General features: G+C 40.4%; 1 protein-coding gene across 1 annotated transcript in view; it reads left to right on the forward strand.

The window, feature by feature from the left end:
• The window catches only part of LOC114472563 (fibrocystin-L-like), a 49620-nt gene that overhangs the window by 25276 nt on the left and 2849 nt on the right, over nt 1–21495 (forward strand). Inside the window, exons 25-54 of the mRNA XM_028461882.1 lie at nt 596–752; nt 1335–1544; nt 1818–1947; nt 2592–2833; nt 2914–3050; nt 3273–4296; nt 5671–5862; nt 6388–6539; nt 7023–7182; nt 7728–7899; nt 8217–8305; nt 9957–10120; nt 10207–10336; nt 10963–11081; nt 11157–11286; nt 11903–12073; nt 12181–12284; nt 13086–13209; nt 13455–13576; nt 14001–14091; nt 14189–14337; nt 15315–15437; nt 15513–15624; nt 16260–16376; nt 16465–16630; nt 17881–18113; nt 18807–18971; nt 19238–19395; nt 19475–19610; nt 20554–20898. Of these exons, the coding sequence (XP_028317683.1) occupies nt 596–752; nt 1335–1544; nt 1818–1947; nt 2592–2833; nt 2914–3050; nt 3273–4296; nt 5671–5862; nt 6388–6539; nt 7023–7182; nt 7728–7899; nt 8217–8305; nt 9957–10120; nt 10207–10336; nt 10963–11081; nt 11157–11286; nt 11903–12073; nt 12181–12284; nt 13086–13209; nt 13455–13576; nt 14001–14091; nt 14189–14337; nt 15315–15437; nt 15513–15624; nt 16260–16376; nt 16465–16630; nt 17881–18113; nt 18807–18971; nt 19238–19395; nt 19475–19610; nt 20554–20898 (5524 nt within the window). The remainder of the gene's footprint in view (nt 1–595; nt 753–1334; nt 1545–1817; nt 1948–2591; nt 2834–2913; nt 3051–3272; nt 4297–5670; nt 5863–6387; nt 6540–7022; nt 7183–7727; nt 7900–8216; nt 8306–9956; nt 10121–10206; nt 10337–10962; nt 11082–11156; nt 11287–11902; nt 12074–12180; nt 12285–13085; nt 13210–13454; nt 13577–14000; nt 14092–14188; nt 14338–15314; nt 15438–15512; nt 15625–16259; nt 16377–16464; nt 16631–17880; nt 18114–18806; nt 18972–19237; nt 19396–19474; nt 19611–20553; nt 20899–21495) is intronic.

The following is a 21495-nucleotide window of genomic DNA, read 5'->3' on the forward strand; positions in this document are numbered from 1 at the left end:
CCAAATCTTTACAGATTAATTTTCTATTGTTGTTCTACTGCAGGGGTGTCAAACTCATTTTAGTTCAGGGGCCAAATATGGAGCAGTTTGATCTTAATTGAGTCGTAGATTATAAGTGGGGGAAAAAGAACAATTTTAACATCATTGTGCCCTAGTTTTTAAAATCAGTTCAATTCACTTAAAAATTACCGATTTTCTTACAAATGTTTGTATTATTTAGAGGAATTTTGTAGAATGTTTGTGAGAAATTGCAAGACTTTTTCACAATTTGCCATTAAAAATGACTGCATTCATGTGATATGAACAAAGGAAAAATACAAGCCCCTAGAAATATTGTGGAGTTGATGAATTTGAGATATCTGGACAACTGGATTATTTGGTAATTTACACAATAATTCATGTTTTCTGTCATTCTTACTTTCTCCTGCGGGCTGGATTTGGCCCCCGGGCCTTAAGTTTGACACACGTGTTCTACTACAATCTTTATGATGTCAAACTGAAGCTGCAACATCTTTTAAATGAATATAAATATGTGAGAATGTGAACATTTTAATGGATGTAGGAGGCCTTAGTGATGTTTGTCTCTTCCTTCCAGGATAACGCAGACTTCTTCTACATCGACGTGTGGTCGTCCAGGTACACGTGGGGAGGGCTCTCCCCCCCAGAGAAGGGCACGTTTGCTGTCATCACTGCAGGACAGACCATCCTGTTGGACACCAGCACTCCTGTGCTGAAAATGCTCCTCATTCAAGGTCCTTCAACACTTTGTGATCAGATGTGTTTCTGTTGGGACACATCGTTGAATATGGCTCATTCCAACAAATGGACCATACACTTCAGTCTCAAAATTGTTCCATTATTATTCAGTAGACACAATGTAAATGTTTAGTTTGTTCAAATGAATACTTTTTGAGATATAACAATTTAGTAAGGGAGGTGTGTCCTTATTTTTCTTCCATCTCATCTTCCAATATCTCAGGAACTCCATCACATAGAAAGGTCTTCAGTAAATGACTTAGCATGTGTCTCAGCTCCCTGTAATGTGATCAGCTTAGAACTATGAACATAGACTGTTCACATCACTAATGATTAGTCACAGATATGCATTGGTTCTTGAGTGACACGTTTTAGAAATCTGAAAAAATACTTTTTTACTATTTTCACTGGCCCATAATTGTATGTGGGAATCTCAGAAAAAAATTATCTCTGTCATATCTAAAACACTGTTCATGTGATCAAACTAAAAATGTACAGTGTGCCAATAAAATTATTAAGGAACAATTAGTTGAAATGACACAGAATGACCCATACGTGATCCCTTTCCTTCTCCTCAGGAGGAACGCTGGTGTTTGATGAGCAGGACATAGAGCTGCAGGCTGAGAACATCCTGATCACTGATGGCGGGCGGCTCCAGGTCGGCCAGGAAGGCGCTCCGTTCCAGCACAAAGCCATCATCACGCTGCACGGACACCTGCGTTCCCCTGAGCTCCCCGTGTACGGGACCAAGACGCTGGCTGTCAGAGAGGGCGTGCTGGACCTGCACGGTACCACCAAGCAACTCAGTTTAACAAACTCACTTTAACAAACTCACTTTAACAAACTCACTTTAACAAACTCACTTTAACAAATTAACTTTAACAAACTCACTTTAACAAACTCACTTTAACAACCTCACTTTGTACAAATGTTTTCCTGAAACTCAAGCTGGAAATTTCCCAGAGTCTAATTAAATTTCTCTCTGTTGGTTTAACGTTTAAGCCGAGGCAGTAATTTAGTCCTCAGGTTTCCTCAAGTCATTGTTTGACCTTTTTCTGCAGGAATTCCCATCCCTGTCACCTGGACACGCCTAGCCCAGACGGCTAACAGTGGCACCAACACCCTGACGCTGAAGCAGGCGGTGACCTGGAACGTCGGGGACGAAATAGTCATTGCTTCTACAGGCACCAGGTACTGAGAGGTCTACAGTTAGTCGTACAGTAGAAGTTCTTACTCTACACAATTTGTGTCAAACTCAAGGTCCGGGGGCCAAATCCGGCCCATCAGAGCCTCCAATTCGGCCCACAGGAAAAAGAGAAAATTATATTATATTTTTATTATTTGCATTGTCGGAATGTCATTGCTAATTAAATATTTTCATATATTTTTAATTGATTTATTTTTTTTTAAATTTATTATATTTTTATATTATTTCAGTGCTTTAATAGTGAGGTCAGTATACTTTCATATAGCCATACATTTAATTACAGTAATAATTGGCACAATCATTTATTTTAGTTTTGGCTAAGAATTGTCATTTTGGTGTATCCCTACTATTTATACTTGGCTTTTGGGACATATTGTCATGGTTGCTTTGTCTCGTGCTTATTGAGTAACTTACTGTTGTGTTTTTATATCAGAACCAATTGTTGTTTTGACTTCAGATGCAAATTAGCAGTTAGTTACCTGTTTTAAAATGCTAAAGATTCTGCATTAACACTGTCAAATAAACATTAAACTAAGCTAAACTCCAGGTAAACATGAAGTCTGATCCTACGCTGCTGTTATTCTTCTGTTCTCTGTGAATGAATCTATCCTCATTCTTTCCGTTCCAGACACAGTCAGAAAGAAAACGAGGTGAGGAGGATTTCCTCGGTGTCTGTCGATGGGAGGACCCTGACCCTGACTGAGCCGCTGACCTATTCCCACCTTGGGGTGTCCGTCACCCTGCCCGACGGAACCGTCTTTGAAGTCAGCGGTGAGGTCGGCCTCCTCACCAGGAACATCGTGGTGCGAGGATCGCAGAACCAGGAGTGGAACGACGTGATCAAAGCGTGTCCTGCAGGTTTCAACACAGGTAGTGTGGACGCAGACGGGTTTCAGCGCGACTACAGGAGGAACCCTTTTAGAAACGCTCTTTTTCCTGTGGTTGTTTAGGAGAGTTTGCCACTCAGACCTGTTTCCAGGGTCGGTTTGGAGAAGAGATCGGTAGTGATCAGTTCGGAGGCTGCATCATGTTCCACGCTCCCAGGCCCAACGAGAACCTGGCAATGGGCAGACTGGAATACGTCGAGGTTACAGTTTTTTTTTCCCACTGAAACACTTTGGTATACCAGGGTTCTCACCAGGAATAGGGGGATGGCGTGATGCGTGAGTTTAGGGGATCAAAATCACAACGTAGTGGATCAAAATCACAGCATCGGGGGCCCCTACCCTCAACAGCGCTGGCGGGAAACCTGTATACCCCCTGTCTGGTGTTCATCTGATGAACTGGCTTTCTCCTCTTCCTGTTGCAGATTTTCCACGCAGGCCAGGCCTTCAGACTGGGACGCTACCCCATTCACTGGCATTTGATGGGAGACATCAATCACAAGTCGTACGTGAGGGGCTGCGCCATCCATCAGACCTTTAACCGAGCCGTGACCATCCACAACACCCACCGGCTGCTGGTGGAGCACAACGTCATCTACAACATCATGGGCGGGGCCTTCTTCATTGAGGACGGCATCGAGACGGAGAACGTGCTGCAGTACAACCTGGCTGTGTTTGTGCGACAGAGCACCAGCCTGCTGAACGACGACGTCACCCCCGCCGCCTACTGGGTCACCAACCCCAACAACATCATCTGCCACAATGCCGCAGCCGGAGGCACGCACTTTGGTTTCTGGTACCGCATGCACGAGCACCCTGACGGCCCATCCTACGACCCGTATATCTGTCAGAAGAAAGTCCCTCTCGGGGAGTTCTACAACAACACGGTGCACTCTCAGGGCTGGTTTGGACTCTGGATCTTCCAAGACTTTTTCCCGATGGAAAACGGTGCCTGCAACTCCAGAACCCCGGTGCCCGCGGTGTTCGACTCTCTCACCGCCTGGCACTGCGAGAAAGGTGCCGAGTGGGTCAACGTGGGCGCCGTGCAGCTCAAGAACGCCCTCATGGTCAACAACGAGAAAGCCGGCATCGAAGGCAAACGCATCTTCCAGAGCTTTGTGAGCGGCTTCGGAGAGGACGGGGGGGCGATGGTGTCTGACAGCATCATCGTGGGCCACGTGGACGGACTGGGAACCAGCCACCACACGCGCAGAGGCATCATCCTGCCTTTTGACGATGGCATGAGCGTTCTGAACACCACGTTCATTCACTTTAACCACAGCTCCTGCGCGGCCATCGGAGTCACCGGCATTGACGGTACCTGTGTGGACCGCTGCGGAGGCTGGTCTTCCAGGTTCAGTGGCATCCGGTTCCTGAACTCTCCAAACAAGGCCGGATTCAGGTGGGAGCACGAGGTGCAGCTGCAGGACTTGGACGGCTCGCTCACAGGTGCTTAACTTTATTTCACTGGTTCTGTCTGAGTTAGGAAGTGATCCAAATATCAAGTAATGTAGGAAGTGGATCCATGTAGAACAAGGTTTGTTTTGTTTCTGAAAAGTGACATCATTAAGTCAGTAATGAGTCTCTAGAACATTTCATATCACAAACATAAACTCAATGGCCGTCATTTATCAACCGTTCATACGTTCAGATTAGATCGTACGACGTGCTTTCGTCAGTCTTCGTGCAAGCTTTGGTATTTAACAATTCTGATATTTATTGTCTAAAACGTGCGGACAACGGAGGCCAATAAACGTCATATTTCCGTGTGTGTCTCCAGGATCTCTGCTGTGTAGTTGTTCTCAGCGCACACAGGGGGGCAGACTTCACCTGCTCAGTAGCTGATCCTCTTCCGCAGAGTGTTTAAATACGCTCCTTTAAGTCCAGTTTTCATACTTTAAAAAACATGTCTTTGTTTTGCTCCACCTCAGTTGTGAGAATGCAGATTTTCATCTTGGAAAAGTGTCTTTTCTTGTTTGTCCTCAGTGGGCGGGGCCTCCGAAACAGGAAGGCATAACATGCTAATGATGATCGAATTCAGCCGCTGCATTTATCAACACCTGATCATTTGTACGCTGAGACTGGTCGGATACCAATGTTTCATTAATCACACGTATGACACAATGTGACCTCACATTTATGACATTTAATGTATTTCTTATTATATTTTAGTTTTTGTTCCATTTTATTTTCTATAAGACTTTTAGTATATTGTATGATGTTTGGTATGTTTTTAAATGCCTTTTATTTTTTTCAATTATCATATTTTAGTGTTTGTTATAATTAATAATTGTATAATGGTTATTTTTATTTAGTTTGCACATATTAGTCTAACTACTCTTATATTTATGTTTATACTTCTTTTTTTTATTTATTTTTCTTTATTCTAGTTGATTGTTATTATTTAATGTTACACTATCAGAGAGAGCACAGGTCACCAAAACAAATTCCTCGCGTGTATTCATACACTCTTGGTCAATAAAGTTGATTCTGATTCTGATTCTGATTAATCATATTTTTAAATGCCCTTTATATTTTATTATTATTATTTTTTCGCTAGTTGTATTTCATTTTTTTTTGTTTTTAAATGCTTTTCATAATTTTTTTCTTGACTTGTGTCCGTTATGCTAACAAATGCTATCCAGCTCCCTTTAATGATGTGGATTATTGGGATTGTAGTTTCATGTAACACATTAGTGTCCATGTCTTAACATTTAAGATAAATAGTAAAAAAAGAAATAAATCCTGAATTTAAACAAACCAAGTAAGAATATAAATAAGATTTCTGTGTTTTATAAAGTTTGTTTTTCTGCTGTTCTAAAGGAATTTCCGGGGGCACAGTGGTACCCATGAGTTCTTTACTGGACCCGACCCACTGTGCTGAGGGGGGAGAGTGGAGCGTTGGTTTTCCTGGAGCCGTGTGTGATGAAACAGTCGCATTCCATCGTTTGTCCTTCAACAACCCGTTACCGAGTTCACTAAAGGCTAAAGACGTTATACTGACCAACTCACATGGTAAGAAATACACACTAACAATGTTTACCCATTAATCAAATACTGCAGATGTGTTTTAATGAAATAAATATACTGATTAAAATCATTTGCTATTCTTTACCACATATGAACTCCAACAACTGTATTCTAAACTAGAGGTTCTGAACTGGTCTCACTTTGGGACCCACGTTTATTCTAAACATTCACTTTCTCAAAAGTAAATCTGGTTCAAATAAAATGCAGTATAAAAATATCTGAGCTGGTGCATTTGGTCACTTTGAGCACTAATCCTGGCTACTCTGTATTTGTAATTCTAACACAGCATAACAAACATAATCAAAAACTAATTTTAGAGAAAAAAAATCTCTGGGGTCACCAGAAATTTGTGATTAAACAAAATGAGGCAAAAAAAGGTTGTGAACCACTATTATAAACACTGTCTGTCTTTGGATGTGATCTAATAATTGTAATAATCTAATTGAGTTGTGCCTAATGTTTAATATTAAAGTGATTTACTCATTGAGTGAGATGTCCTTTATGTTACAGGCACCAGTGTGGTCCCTTATTTAAAGAAGAGGATGACACATAGGTTTGGATGGATGGCTCTGCTTCCCTCTGGACAGACGTACAACTGGTACTTTGATAACGCAGATCACATCACCAACATCAGCTACAGCGCCAAGTTCTACAGCTTCAAGGTAACACTGGAAAAACACTGTATAAACACTGTAAAAACACTGTATAAACAATGTATAAACACTGTAAAAACACTGTATAAACAATGTATAAACACTGTATAAACAATGGATAAACACTGTATTAACAGTGGATAAACACTATATAAACACTGTATTAACACTATAAACACTAAGGGTGAATCTAGATTACCTCTTATCACGCAAACGTCCGGGATTAAATGAGTGTATGTTGGACTACAAAGTTTGCTAAGGTCTTACGGAGCTAAATCCCCATGGAAACTTATGCTGAACGACTAGCCTGCTCGCGAGAAGGTTTTTCTCTGGCAAGGATCTTAGCGAGTGCTAAAGTCTCGCCTCCTGACCAATCAGATTTCTTAGAAAGCGAGCTGTCCAAAAAAAGGTCACTGTGTGGATCTGATCTCACACTTGACACCTGACAGGAGAGAGAATATTTAGACATCGATGCAATTCTTTCATTTACAGTCGGATCAGTTCGTCATCATCAACCACAACTTCACACAGAGTCCTGACAGTTTCCACATCATCGACCGCAGAAACGCTTCGACAGATCCACTGAGTTTCAGCAGCAACAGGAACGGAGACTGGTTCTTCAACAACGAAACCAACAGCCTCTACTACATGGGTCAGAAACACAGAAATAGAAAAAAATGATCTAAAAAAAATAATAACTTACTCTGTCATGGTTGGGTGTAGAGATGTAATGAATTACTTTACTTCTTTTAACATGTAGTTAAGTACAAGTAAAATTACTGATTTAGAAATATTACCAAAACTATAGGTAATTTGCATAACCCCAGTTCTCTGAGTAATATGTGTGAGATGTCTCACTATGGGATATACGCCCCTGCGTCATATCACATAAGCCCTATTTTTTTTGCCAAGGACAGGACACAACAAATGAGATTTTTGAATGGGACTGTATTCCCCGCCCACTCTAACTATAGTAGGAGGGACTACCTGTCGCGGATGAATACATTTCACCAGCCAATCAGGATTGGCGTAATGAGATAGCGATTCTGAGATATGACGCTTAGGCGTATATCCCATAGTGAGACATGACAAATGTTATGAAATAGAAAAGTACAAGTACCCAGAAAAGTAATTTAATTACAGTAACATAAGTAGTTATAATCCATTACTTTCACCTCTGACCATCTGTGTCCACAGTGTCTGGGAAGATGAACCAGCGCAGGAAGCGTAACAGCGTGGATCGCTCTATGCTGGACGTCAGCGTGGCCTTCTCCGTCTACCGCTGTTTCTTCCCTAAATGCATTCCTCCTCCCACCGTGGCCCCGGCCACGCTCGCCCCCCTACCCACAGGGAGACCTGGGTCTACTGCGTGAGTCTAACATCATTTAAACTCTTTAGTTACTACATCAAACATGTTCTTTAGATGCATAAAGAAACCAGACAAACAAACATATATCACTACAGCTTTGATTTATTTTAATAAACCGATTATAAATTCATTATTTGTATATGTCAAATTAATAGATACATTTATATTTGCTGCTTACATGTTAATTTAACGTAGAAATGTAATGAAATATCCATGTGCTACCTTTCAGTTTGTTTTAATTTATATTATTTTTTTATTCAAAGTCAAAGGTTTAAATACAAGCTTAAATCTCTTTGTTCTGCTTCTACAAGTATTATCTTCTGGTCCAACGACACCTTCTGGAAGAACTCAGCAGAGAATAACTTCAGAGTTCCAGCAGATGGAGATGATGTGGTCATCCCACCAGGTAACGTTCATCTGCTTTATTACTAACGACTGTGTTTAACTTTTCCTTCATTGTTGCAGCTTTTTATCGTTCAAGCGCTAAAAGCGTTTAATTTATAAATCATCAGGTCCAGGAACACAGGACGTGTGTCACAGAATAAAACATGTTTTAAAGCGCCTTTTGCGATCTAAACTGGCTAATATTATCACATGAACACAAACAACCAATTAACCAAATGTTTAATAAAAGAATGATGAATCTGCGTTAAAGGAGCACGGACAATCGCCCATTACGGAGCGCATCCCAGCACAAAATCACCGCTAATTTAGCCACAAAAGACACTAAACTTTCAGAACACAAAAACCCACAAATACAAAATATTTACAAACCTTTAACACCCATAAGACCATAACTCCTGTAATGAATCAGCAGCACAGCAGGAAATGAAAATATAACGTGTGTTTACATTTTATTTGTTCAAAACAGCCAAAACAAAACAGCCATGAAAAAATAGTTGCTCCTCCTGTTTCCTGTCTGTTAGAGGCAGGTTCTCCTGCATTAGCATCATCGCTACAGGTGCTGCTACTCGCTATGCTAACTGCTGCTACACGCTACGCTAACTGCTGCTACTCGCTACACTAACTGCTGCTTCTCGCTACACTAACTGCTGCTACTCGCTATGCTAACTGCTGCTTCTCGCTACACTAACTGCTGCTACTCGCTACACTAACTGCTGCTACTCGTTACGCTAACTGCTGCTACACGCTACGCTAACTGCTGCTACATGCTACGCTAACTGCTGCTACACGCTACGCTAACTGCTGCTACACGCTAATCTAACTGCTGCTGCACGCCACTAACTGCTGCTACATGCTACGCTAACTGCTGCTACTCGCTACGCTAACTGCTGCTACACGCCACTAACTGCTGCTACATGCTACGCTAACTGCTGCTACTTGCTATGCTAACTGCTGCTACACGCTACGCTAACTGCTGCTACACGCTAAGCTAACTGCTGCTGCACGCGACTAACTGCTGCTACACGCTACGCTAACTGCTGCTACATGCTACGCTAACTGCTGCTACACGCTATACTAACTGCTGCCACACGCGGCTACGCTAACTGCTACACGCTATGCTAACTGCGGCTACATGCTATACTAACTGCTGCTACATTCAGCTACGCTCACTGCTACACTCTATGCTAACTGCGGCTACACACTACGCTAACTGCTGCTGCTCTGTGATTTCCACAGAAACAACCTTGGACTTCTTTACCTCAGGTTTAGCTTCACTTATTGGCTTAAAAAAACTCTTTAAATCCAACTGCCTTTTTTAGCCATTTTCTACAATCTTCCAAGCTGACAAGACACATTTTTGAGAAAAATCACACTTTCTACTTTCAGTTTTGAGTGTACAATCACATTTCCAGTAGTTTCAACTCAATAAAAGACGCAGCTGTCCAAATATAATACTTCAAAATTTAATCAAAACACCTAAAAGCAAATGAGGTGCTGGAAAAGTAAATAAAATAAATAAATGAGCTGCTGGATCCAATCAGATAAGTGCCAGTCAACATCTGGGAGGTGCTGCATTTTGCTCCTGTCGGATTAAGCTCTGGTCCCAGATAAAGTTTGAGATGTTAAGTCTTGTGTATCTTGACCAAACACAGGGACGTGGGTCATCCTAGACGTAGACACTCCTTCCCTAAACAAGCTGACGATCTTCGGAGTCTTGGAGATTCCCGACACCCTGAACATAACGTTGTCCAGACGGAAGCGCTCCGTATCCCAGTACAGGATGGTGGTGGTGGACGCCGTCTACGTCTCCATTCAGGTCAGTACAAAGGATCAATGAAAGTGTCAAAAACAATAAAAATAACTGAATTATCCACATACGTTTGTCTGGATGTGATGTTTCAGGGCGGCAGGCTGATCGCTGGTCATCAGGACGAACCTTTCAGAGGTGAACTTCACATCAAACTGAGGGGAAACCACCAAACTCCTGACTGGCTTTTACCTTCTGGACCCAACCAGGGATCCAAAGTCCTGGGTGAGGTCACTGTAATAGAAATACTTATACATTAGGCAGAACAGGAACATCAACATGCATGTTTTGGTAAAAATAATTGGTTTACATTGACATCTTTAACTTTTCCTGATTATTTAGAGCGACCAATAGCGGCACAAGTTGTTATTTTGACTGAAAAAGCTGCTAAATGATCTAAAAATCATGTGATTTCAAGATGGAGGAACACAGGCTCTAAAACTGTAAATTCATTCAGCTTTAAAAAGTTAATTAAATGAATATGGTGCAAAATAATGCTTTTTGTTAGACATAGATCTACTAATAAGGACATTTCAATGGTTTAGGGCCACATTTGTAAAAACACTGGAGGATCCCTTTAATGGAATGAGGTAAACATGTTATATTACTTTATTAGATTTAATTCAATTAACTTCTATGATTGTTTTAAGCAAATAGAAAGAATTACTCAGAAAAACATATTAAACATCAACAAAAATAGATAAAAACCTTTGTTCTTTCCTTTATTAATGTTCATTATTTGATAAAGTTTCCTTTTTCTGGACTAGATGACCTAAAATAGTGGTTTTAATACAATAAAACATAATTAAAACAGCAGATGTGTGTTGACGTTGGATGTGGTTGTGTTGCAGGAGTGTTTGGGACCCTGGAGCTCTTTGGACTCCCTCCCACTGTTTATCACACTAAGCTCGGGGCCACTGCAGCAGCAGGTTCCCACAGTCTGAGTCTGAGGGAGGCCGTGGACTGGAAGGTCTGAGCTGACGTTTGAAATCATTAAATATCCCACAGTGTGAGGGTGAGAACTCACCATGTGCTCCCTCTGCAGGTCGGAGACGAGGTGGTCATATCCACCACCAGCTACGATCCATGGGAGACGGAAAAGAGGAAAATTGCAAACGTGTCTGAGGACGGCCTCGTCTTGACCCTGGACCAGCCTTTGACCCACACTCACATCGGTTGGTTGAGAAAACACCAAACACCTCATTATACGTTACACTGAACCAGTGATTCTCAAACTTTGGGGTATTTCCTAATTTGAATGAAGGTGAACTTTTAAGCCCCACCTGCACCCATTGACATCCTAAATTATATATTTTCAAGTTTATTGAACAGTGAACAAGTAACATCATATTTTATAATGAATCAAAAAGTAAATTAAACTGATTACCTGCATAAAAACAAATTTAAAAGTGCAGTCGTCAAAATATAGGAAATAAAGAAACATTGTTTACAATCTGTAACAAAAAGTTTATTAAAACTGAAAAAGGAAATTAAAGTTTGTTTATTGTTCCACTTCAATCATTATTTTTGCACTTTTGTTCCACTTTACATTTGTTTCCTGGTCACATGTCTAATAATGAATTCATGCTCTTTTAATTTTTGTGTGTAGGTGTTTTGTTTACTGTTAATGATCTTTATTTAAATTGTCCTCCTGTGTGTCACACCCCACCTGTCCCCACTAGGGGCCATGCTCCACACTTTGAGAAGCACTGCACTGAACTAACCTGTCTATGACATCTCCTCTTCTTCTTCTTCTTCTTCTTCTTCTTCTTCTTCTTCTTCTTCCTCCAGGTGAAACCCACTCCGTATCCGGTACGTCCTCCTACACTCTGGCTGCAGACGTTGGACATGTGACCAGAAATATTAAGATCATAGGTGTGGAATATCCAGAGATGATGGAGGAGTCGTTTGGAGCCAGACTGTTGGTAGGAACGTTCTCTGATGCTGGAATCACCTACAGAGGTAAAATGAGATGGATGAGTGTTGTGTTTACTGGATGGATGATGGATGATGGATGATGGATGATGGATGGATGTTCCTCTCTAACTGATCCATGTGTTTCTCTGAAGGCTCTGCTCACATCAGGAATGTAGAGTTTGTTCGTTCAGGTCAGCTGGGATGGACCGACAGCTACGACCCCAGATACTCTGTGGCTTTCCTCAACCTGGGAAAGGTTAGACACACACACACACACACACACACACACACACACACACACACACACACACACACACACACACACACACACACACACACACACACGCACACACACACACACACGCTTTCAGTTATTGTAATAATTATAGTAATGAAGTTTTTGAATACATTTGAAAATAATAATTGAAATAATAATGATAATAATAATAATAATAATAATATTATATAACAATAATAATACAAAATAATTAATAATTACTTAATTAATTAAAAAATAATAAATTAATAAAATAATTTAAGAAATACTTAAATTAAATTAAATAATTAAATTAAAATAATTGAATTCAATTCAATTCAATTGAATAATAATATTGAAATAATACAAAAAATGATTAATAATAATAAAATAATATATACAAGAAATAAGTAATAAAACAAATGATTAATAATTAATTAATTAAAAATAAATACATTATTTAAGAAATTATTATAATTTCATTAAATAATTTTAAAATTCAGTAAAATCAGTGAAATTATGTTTTTGAATAGTAATTTTACAAAATGAGACAAAGAGCAAAAGATGAAGATGCTGAATGTCACACTTTCCTTATAAGTTGTAGGAAGTGGTTTAATGGTCGTCCTATAGTAAAGGGTCGTGGTTTGAATCTGGACGAAGCTTCTTCTCTGTGTTGGTTCTCCCATGGTTCAAAAACACTTTAGATGTGATTGTGATGATGATGATGATGATGATGATGATGATGATGATGATGATGATGATGATGATGATGATGAGCTGTGTTCACTTCCTGTTCTTCAGCTTTCAGGAGAATCTTCCCTCCAGGGATGTTCTTTCCATGACGGCTTCTCTCCAGCCATCGGCGTGTTCGGCACAGACGGACTGAACGTGGACGATAACGTCGTCCATCACACTGTTGGAGTAGGTGAGTCACTGGTCAACAACTTACAAACACAACAGAAAATGCACTAAACAACAAGAAAGATACAAAACTAGGCAAAAAAATTGCAACAAAAACACTCTAAAAAGGACTCTAAGAATACACAAAACAACCCTAAAAACACTGTGTGTGTGTGTGTGTGTGTGTGTGTGTGTGTGTGTGCGCGTGTGTGTGTGTGTGTGTGTGTGTGTGTGTGTGTGTGTGTGTGTGTGTGTGTGTGTGTGTTTTAGCTATCCTGATTTGGGGCTACAGAATCACTGTGAGGAACAACCTGGTGATAATGACTCTGTGGACCGGATCGTATCAGGATCGAGAGGAGAACTTTAACTTTGAGTGGAACGCTGCCATCGAGGTTCTTTTTTAACACACTTCTTCTTCTTCACTCCAAACCTGGTCCTGGACGGTCGCAGACCTGCAGGTTCTAGATGCTTCACATCTAAGTGTCATTATGCAGTTTTATAGAAACGTGCAGTATTGCAGCCCTCCAGGACCAAACCCTGTTTAAAGCCTATGTAATATTAATTAAAATCAATTTAATGATACATGTGTCATTTCTCTTCAGCAGGTTATTTAATTTTATTGAATTATTATTCAGTTATTTGTTTTTTTAGCTTATCAATTATTAATTTTTTTAAAATAATAATTTATTAATTTCCAGTTGGGCATTTTTTAATGTGATCCCCACATTTTTATGATGTATTTGTTGTTGTGTTTCTAAGGCTTTATGAACTCAAAATGCATGAAATGATCCTCCTTTTCTCTTCCTCCTCCTCCAGGTGAACATGGGGACAAACATCGTGCTGCAGCACAACATCGTAGCAGGTTATGAGAGGGTGGCGTATCGCATCGATGGAGAACCATGTCCAGGTAAAGAAATCTACTAACTTTAATAAAATGAGCCTCCATGTGTTGAGAAGCTGTCCAGCGTGTGCTCACACAGCTAACTGTACCTCTACCTCTGCAGGTTACGTGAACAACAAAGAGAAGTGGATCCATAACGAGGCTCATGGAGGTCTCTACGGCGTCTACCTAAACAATGACGGCACGGCTCAATGTAGCTTCATCCAAGGGTTCTTCATCTGGAGGAGCTTTGACTACGGCATCTACTTCCAGGTGTTGAAACACATTCTATATGATTCTATCACCACCATTAATGATTGAAAAGCATCAGGTTTATTGATGATTTAGGAACTACTCTCACACCTCTATGTTTGGTTCCATGATGCAGCAGCAGTGTTTAGGAAAGAGAAAAACATCACTGACACAAGTTTGTGTTTCTGTCCTGGTTTGTTTACCAAAGAAGTTTGTTTGTTGGTTTATCTGGAGGCACGTTCAAGCGACGCAACTTGCGTGATTCCAGTGACCAAGTCGCTCAAAGTTGAAAAATGTTAACTTTTCAAGCAACTTCAAGCTACTGCTTCCCCGTCCTTCACTGTCTGTAGAGCTGAGGCTGCACTAAGAGGGCTGTACACTTTCGGTGTGAACACACCTTGTACATTCAAACCGAACGCGACTAGAATAGATTAAAAATCAATGTAAATGACGCGACATCAAGTGACCTCCCTACATGCAATGTGACTACGCGATTCCAGCAACTAGATCGCTCGATTGAGTCGCTGAAAGTTGAAAATGTGCGTTTACACCGAACGCGACTGAAGTGACGAGATTACATTCAAGTGACCTTCCGTCAAGCCACCCTACTTGCACTATTCCGGCGACTATGTCCTGTGCGACCTAGTCGCTCAAAGTTGAAAAATTTGAACTTTTCAAGCGACTTCAAGCGACTACTCCCCCGTACTTCACTGTCTGTAGAGCTGAGGCGTAAAAGCGGCGCTGTCTATGGTAAGTGCTGTAAACGTACGGCCGGAGAAGAAGTGATCAGCCCTCTCTCTCCCCTGTAACCGACTCAGCACACATTCTGTTCCCTGGTCGTCACGTCACTGAAGCGATGAAATGATAGAGCGACCAAAAAACGCAACAATGTTCCAGCGACTCATCACAGGTCGCGTTCGGTGTGAACGCACCTTAAGCCTTGATGGATGGATTAAGCCATGATGGTTGGATGATTGATGGATGTGTTTCTCTCACAGACGGTGATGGATGTCCTGGTCCATAATGTGACTCTGGTTGATAATGGGATGGGGATCATGCCTCTGGTGTTTGCTCCTCCCTCTCTCTTTCACGCCTTTGCAGACAAAGCTGTTCATGTTCAGGTGAGATTATTTTTTATCACTCTCATTATTAAAGATGTTTAAACCTCTTTAAGCTCCACCTCTTTTATTTCCCAGAATGCTCTGATTGTTGGCAGCAGTCCAAACTTCAACTGTTCCTTTACTTTCACACGTTATGACTTTAACCTGGCGAGGAGCTCCTCCCACAGGGCGCCACGCCCTGTTACAGGTAGTGTGTGTGTGTGTGTGTATTATGGTCTAGTGAATTCTGAGAAAGATACGCATTTGTGTATTTTTATTCACTTAAAGGATGTTTTTTATGTAATTTTGTGTATTTTTGAAGTCATTTTGTGTGTTTTTGAGGTCATTTTGTGTGTTTTTGAGGTCATTTTGTGTGTTTTTTATGTAATTTTGAAGTCATTATGTGTGATTTTGAGGTCATTTTGTGTGTTTTTGAGGTCATTTTGTGTGTTTGAAGTTATTTTGTGTGTTTTTGATGTAATTTTGTGTATTTTTGAAGTCATTATGTGTGATTTTGAGGTCATTTTGTGTGTTTTTGAGGTCATTTTGTGTGTTTTTGATGTAATTTTGTTTGTTTTTGAGGTCATTTTGTGTGTTTTTGATGTAATTTTGTGTATTTTTGAAGTCATTATGTGTGATTTTGAGGTCATTTTGTGTGTTTTTGAAGTCATTTTGTGTGTTTTTGAGGTCATTTTGTGTGTTTTTGAAGTCATTTTGTGTGTTTTTGAGGTCATTTTGTGTGTTTTTGAAGTCATTTTGTGTGTTTTGAGGTCATTTTGTGTGTTTTCCCCATGTTTTCTATTGATGTATGACAGTTCTCTGCTCTGCCTCTCTTGTGTTCAGGCGGCAGGTCTGGGATCAGCTGGCCAACCTTTGGATCGTCACATAATAACGCTCCCATTAAACCTCATCACACCAACAACAACTACAACGCCATCAAAGGCCTGATGACGGTCTCAGGTGCATCAAAGCTCATTTCTAAGCTTACCATTGGTCCGTTGGTCACATGATCTCATTCTTTGATCTTCTCTTGCTGTTTTTCCTCTAGACACGACGTTCGTAAACTTCCGTAACGTTTGCTCTGGCGAGGTCAACATCATGTTCCTGACCAACCCTCTAAGTGAGGACCTGCAGCACCCTGTGCAGGTTTCATCCATCACCATGGTGGACAGCAGCGAGGACGCCAAAGTCTACATTCACAGGCCGGATTTAGGGTTAGTGGTTCATTGTTATAATTCTAAGTTGATGTTTGTTATATATTTTCCATTCAGTTTGAAATTACTATCGAATTTTTGCCAAAAACGGCCAAAAAAAATCTATAATACAATATATATTATTCAAATGCATCATTTGTTTTTTTATTCCGTTCTGTTTTATTTAAAAGGACATTGGAAAACATGTGCCTCAAGATTACAGATTTATTTTATTTAGTTTATATTTTACAGCATGCAGCTGCTACAATACATGCTCTACATAAAGGTTATATTGTATTTTATTTTAGCCACACATTTTTATTTCCAATATTATTTTAAGATTTGATTATAATTTTTTATGTACATTTTTATATATATATATATATATATATCTGGGAAACTGTTTAGGAAATTAAATTTATATTTGACTTTCGGAATATATGGAATGAATAAAAAGTCTGAATGTGTTGTGTCTTTGTTTATTTGGTTTTTGTTAACTCTCGTCTGTGTTTCAGGGATTCCTGTTTGTGGCTCCACCCCTCAGTGATGTCTGTGTGCTTGGCTGGTGAATGATTAGCTCCCTCGTGTTTTCACCCAGGTGTGGCCCATTCCCAATCAGGCCTCCTCCACTATTTAGCTGAGTGTCTGGACACAGTATGGCTGCGGGATCATTGTGTGTGTTAATGTGTGTTTGTATGTTGGCTCTCCTCCTCGTGTCCTGCTGCGTCTTGGATTTTAGTTTTGATTTTGGATTTTTGAATTAAAGACATCGATTGGTTCCCAGAACGCTATTCCTGCATCCTGCCTCCATCTTTCCCTGCATTTGGGTCCATACCCACCACAGACCGTGACATGAATGTATATATATATATATATATATATTAGAGGTGGGACTCGATTAAAAAAGAATCTAATTATAGACTTTGTAATTAATTATTTAATTAATTTGTAATAAAAAATTTGATAAATATCTGAATCAATGAAAACAATAAATGAGATTAAACAGTGAAATAGTTAGTTAATATTTCCATCACTGAGTGCAAACATAATGTGTAATATGAGCTATATTCATGCTTTTCATGATTTTTGGTAAACTTTCTCAAACAAATTTGTTTTTGTGTTGTTAAATAAAAAACAGCACTTAGAAAAAAAAAAAGTGATTAACTGCCTTGATTTTTTTATGTGCGTTATTTTTCTGTAATAATTTATCGCAATTAACGCGATAAAATCCCAGCACTAATGTGTGTGTGTTTGGTTCCTTGTTCGTACAGTAAGGTGAACCCAGCTGACTGTGTGGACATGGACTGTGATGCAAAGAAGAAGACGCTGCTGCAGGACCTGGACGGATCCTTCCTGGGAGCAGTGGGAACGGTGGTACCACAGTCTGAATACCAGTGGAACGGAGACGCCAGGAGAGGACTGGGAGACTACCGCATTCCCAAAGTCATGCTGACGTTCCTCAACGGCAGCCGGATCCCCGTGGACCAGATCGCTCCTCACAAAGGTGAGCAGCTGATTGGTTAGTGCAGAGGTTTGTGCCCTAGTATGTAGTGATCTTAAAAATGTAAATCCTTGTTTTAATCACAAATAAAATCGGTTAAAAGTGACCAAAAACAGTGGAAAAGGTGATGAAATGGGATTTAAAAACCATAGAAAATTGTTAAAATTAGCACATTAGAGTGGACAAAAACAGAGAGAAAAAATGGTAAAAAGGGTTCAAATATTGGAACAATTAGTTTAAACTGGCAAATAATGGGCATGACAAATGGTGAATGTGGTTAAATTGACAAAAATAAGCATGAAATATGGTGAAAAGAGGTTAAAAGTGACAGTAATGTGTCAACATATGTGACATTAGGTGGAAAAGTGGTGGAAAGGGTTTATAAGTGCTGAACATGTCTGGAAAGTGGAAAAATGTGCAGAAAAAGGCATTGAAATGTGATGGAGAAGTGTCAGAAATGGAGCAGAAATGCAGTAAAAGGAGCAAAAATATGGCAAAAAAGTGATGAAAATAGGTTAAATATGGTAAGTTTGGTGTAGATACAGAAAACAGGTAAAAATAAGCAAAAATGGGCTCAAATTGTAAAAGAATAAATAAATCTTAGTTTCTTGAAGGCATCTGGCTCCTCCTCTCTTCTGACCCCAGGGTTGAGAACCCCTGTCTTAGTGGACCCTAACATTCCTGTGTTGCGTTCAGGTGTGATCAGGAAAAACTGCACGTACATGAACTCGTGGCAGAGCTACAAATGCTTTGGGCTGAACTACAGGATGTTGGTGATCGAGAGCCTGGACGACGACACAGAGACCAGACGTTTGTCCCCCGTCGCTGTGCTCGGAGACGGCTTTGTGGACCTGATCAACGGTAGATTTTAGACTTTCTTTGAACAGGTGTGTGTGGTGTGTGTGTGGTGTGTGTGTGTGTGTGTGTGTGTGTGTGTGTGTGTGTGTGTGTGTGTGTGTGTGTGTGTGTGTGTGTGTGTGTGTGTGTGTGTGTGTGTGTGTGTGTGTGTGTGTGTGATCTGACTCCGCGTGTGTGTGTGTGTGTGTGTGTGTGTGTGTGTGTGTGTGTGTGTGTGTGTGTGTGTGTGTGTGTGATCTGACTCTCCGTGTGTGTGTGTGTGTGTCCAGGTCCTCAGGATCACGGCTGGTGCTCTGGCTACACCTGTCAGAGGAGAGTGTCTCTCTTCCACAGCGTCGTGGCCACAGAACATTACTACGACGTCTTCTTCACCAGCACCAGCCCACAGAAGCTCCGCCTCATGATGCTCAACGCCCCCCCGTCTGAGGTCAGGTGACTTTATTGTGCAGCTCAGTCTCTCCTTAAAGCTTCTAATCAAGTGTTTTTCTGTTTTGGATCCATTGCAGAGCGTGGTGGTGTCCGTGTTTTACTCCAACCCTCAAAGGTTGGATGTCTACGTGGACAACAAGATGATCGCTCCAACCAACGCTGATTGGAACGTAGATAACACCGACTTCATCCTGAAGGGTCCGACTTATCCTGGTAATACAGCCGCTGACTCAGCAATGAAACAGGCACAGCTGTTTAGATTTATCTATCCTGGATCTTTGAAACATCTGCACACCCAAAGAACGATGGAACACTTGTAACAGAAGCCTACTACACTTTAAACACAAACACACAACTTTAATCACACAAAAACATGATTGTCCAACACAAAGGACACAATAATGCAAGAAACAACAAAGATAAACCATCAGGTTAACTGTAATATGAAATAAAGCAAACAGATCCACAATCCTGACAAAACTGACCAAATGTGAAATAGAAGTGCATGTCCCTAAAAATAACAGTGTAATGTAATTTCCCTTCAGGGATTAATAAAGTAATTCAAATTCAAAAAAATTCAAAATTATTTTCTGTAAAGAAAACAGGTTTACATTGACATCTTTAACTTTCCTGATTGTTTAGAACAACTAAAAGCAGCACAATTTGGCTGTTTGACCAAAAAAGCTGTTAAATGATCTAAAAACCAGGCTGAATGTTTCACTCCAATAGAAAACAATGGGATGTTTACAGGCGGTGGGGCCATGTGACATCATCAATCACATGATTCCAAGATGGAGGAACACAGGCTCTAAAACTGTAAAGTAGTCCCATTTTTAACAGTTAATGAAATTAATATGGTGCAAAATAATGTATTTTGTTAGGCATAGAGCTTATAAAGGGTACTTTTTTTTTTTGAGAAAAAACTTAAAGAAAAACAAAAAAAAAACAAGAAAAAAGAATAAATTTTAAAGATTTTAGGCCACATTAGTTTGAAAAGTCACAGTTTCTCCCTTTGATCTCATGACTCTTTGTATTTTCGCTGTTTGATTGTGTTGTTGTAAATATTCTTAGTGCTGCCATCTTGGCAAAGTTTTACTCTTTTTTATTTCCTGGTTGAATATTAGAGTTGAAATGATCATTTAAATGATCCCTACAGGTCAGTACGTCCCTCAGTTCAACGACACTCTGGGCACAAACTTCTTCGACCAGGACTACAAGATGATGAAAGTCCTCGTCCGAGGCTCCCAGCCCGTGGAGGTGCGGACCTCACCGGTCCTCTTCATCGCCTTCAACATGCCCGCTTTGACTGTGGACGAGTTCTTTGGTGAGAACCTGGTCCAGAACCTGGCCCTGTTCCTCAAGGTTCCCCCCAACATGATCCGCATCACCAAAATTGTTCGAGAGGACGGCGACGCACGACGCAGGAAGAGATCAACGGGGCTGACAGTGGAGGTGGAGATAAAGAAGCCGCCTGTCCAACAAACCACCACCACCACCAACGGTCAGTGAGAACCACGAGTAGAGCATGAAACCACACCCCCATTTTCCTTTTCTTTTCAACACAGACATACATGTTTCTGACAATAATTAAATAAATGAATTTATTTTATAGCATAATTGTGACCATCACCAGCCCTCCATAAGGACGTGTAAGAAAAACTTTATTAATGACGAATATAAAAAGAGAGGGCAGAGTTACGCCTAGGTGAAGGGGTAGGGAACAGGGAAGAGGGAGTCAGGGTAGGAAAGTGTAAGGGGTGGGGAAGAGTCAACTGTTTTAAGGTAAGAGGGAAATGTAGTGTTACAGTTGTGCTCATTGTGTTGTGTAATCAGTTAAGCCAGTCTGGTGACAAGTGTGGAGAAATTGAAGTGCGTGACAGTAAAAACATTTAAAATCAGCAGTAAACACATGAAGAGAAAAAGAAAAACCTATAAATTGAATTTTAAAATGTTCAACCTTACAGTTCTGTAGAATTTAAAGCATATAAAGACTAAACAGAAGGGGTCCAAGAACAGAGCCCTGAGGAACCCCACAGGATATTGTTCATCTGTCACATTCAAAGTTTCCAATGCTTACAAAATAACTTTACTCCTACAA

The sequence above is a fragment of the Gouania willdenowi genome, chromosome 11 (assembly GCF_900634775.1).
Source record: "Gouania willdenowi chromosome 11, fGouWil2.1, whole genome shotgun sequence".
Classification (NCBI taxonomy): Eukaryota; Metazoa; Chordata; class Actinopteri; order Blenniiformes; family Gobiesocidae; genus Gouania; species Gouania willdenowi.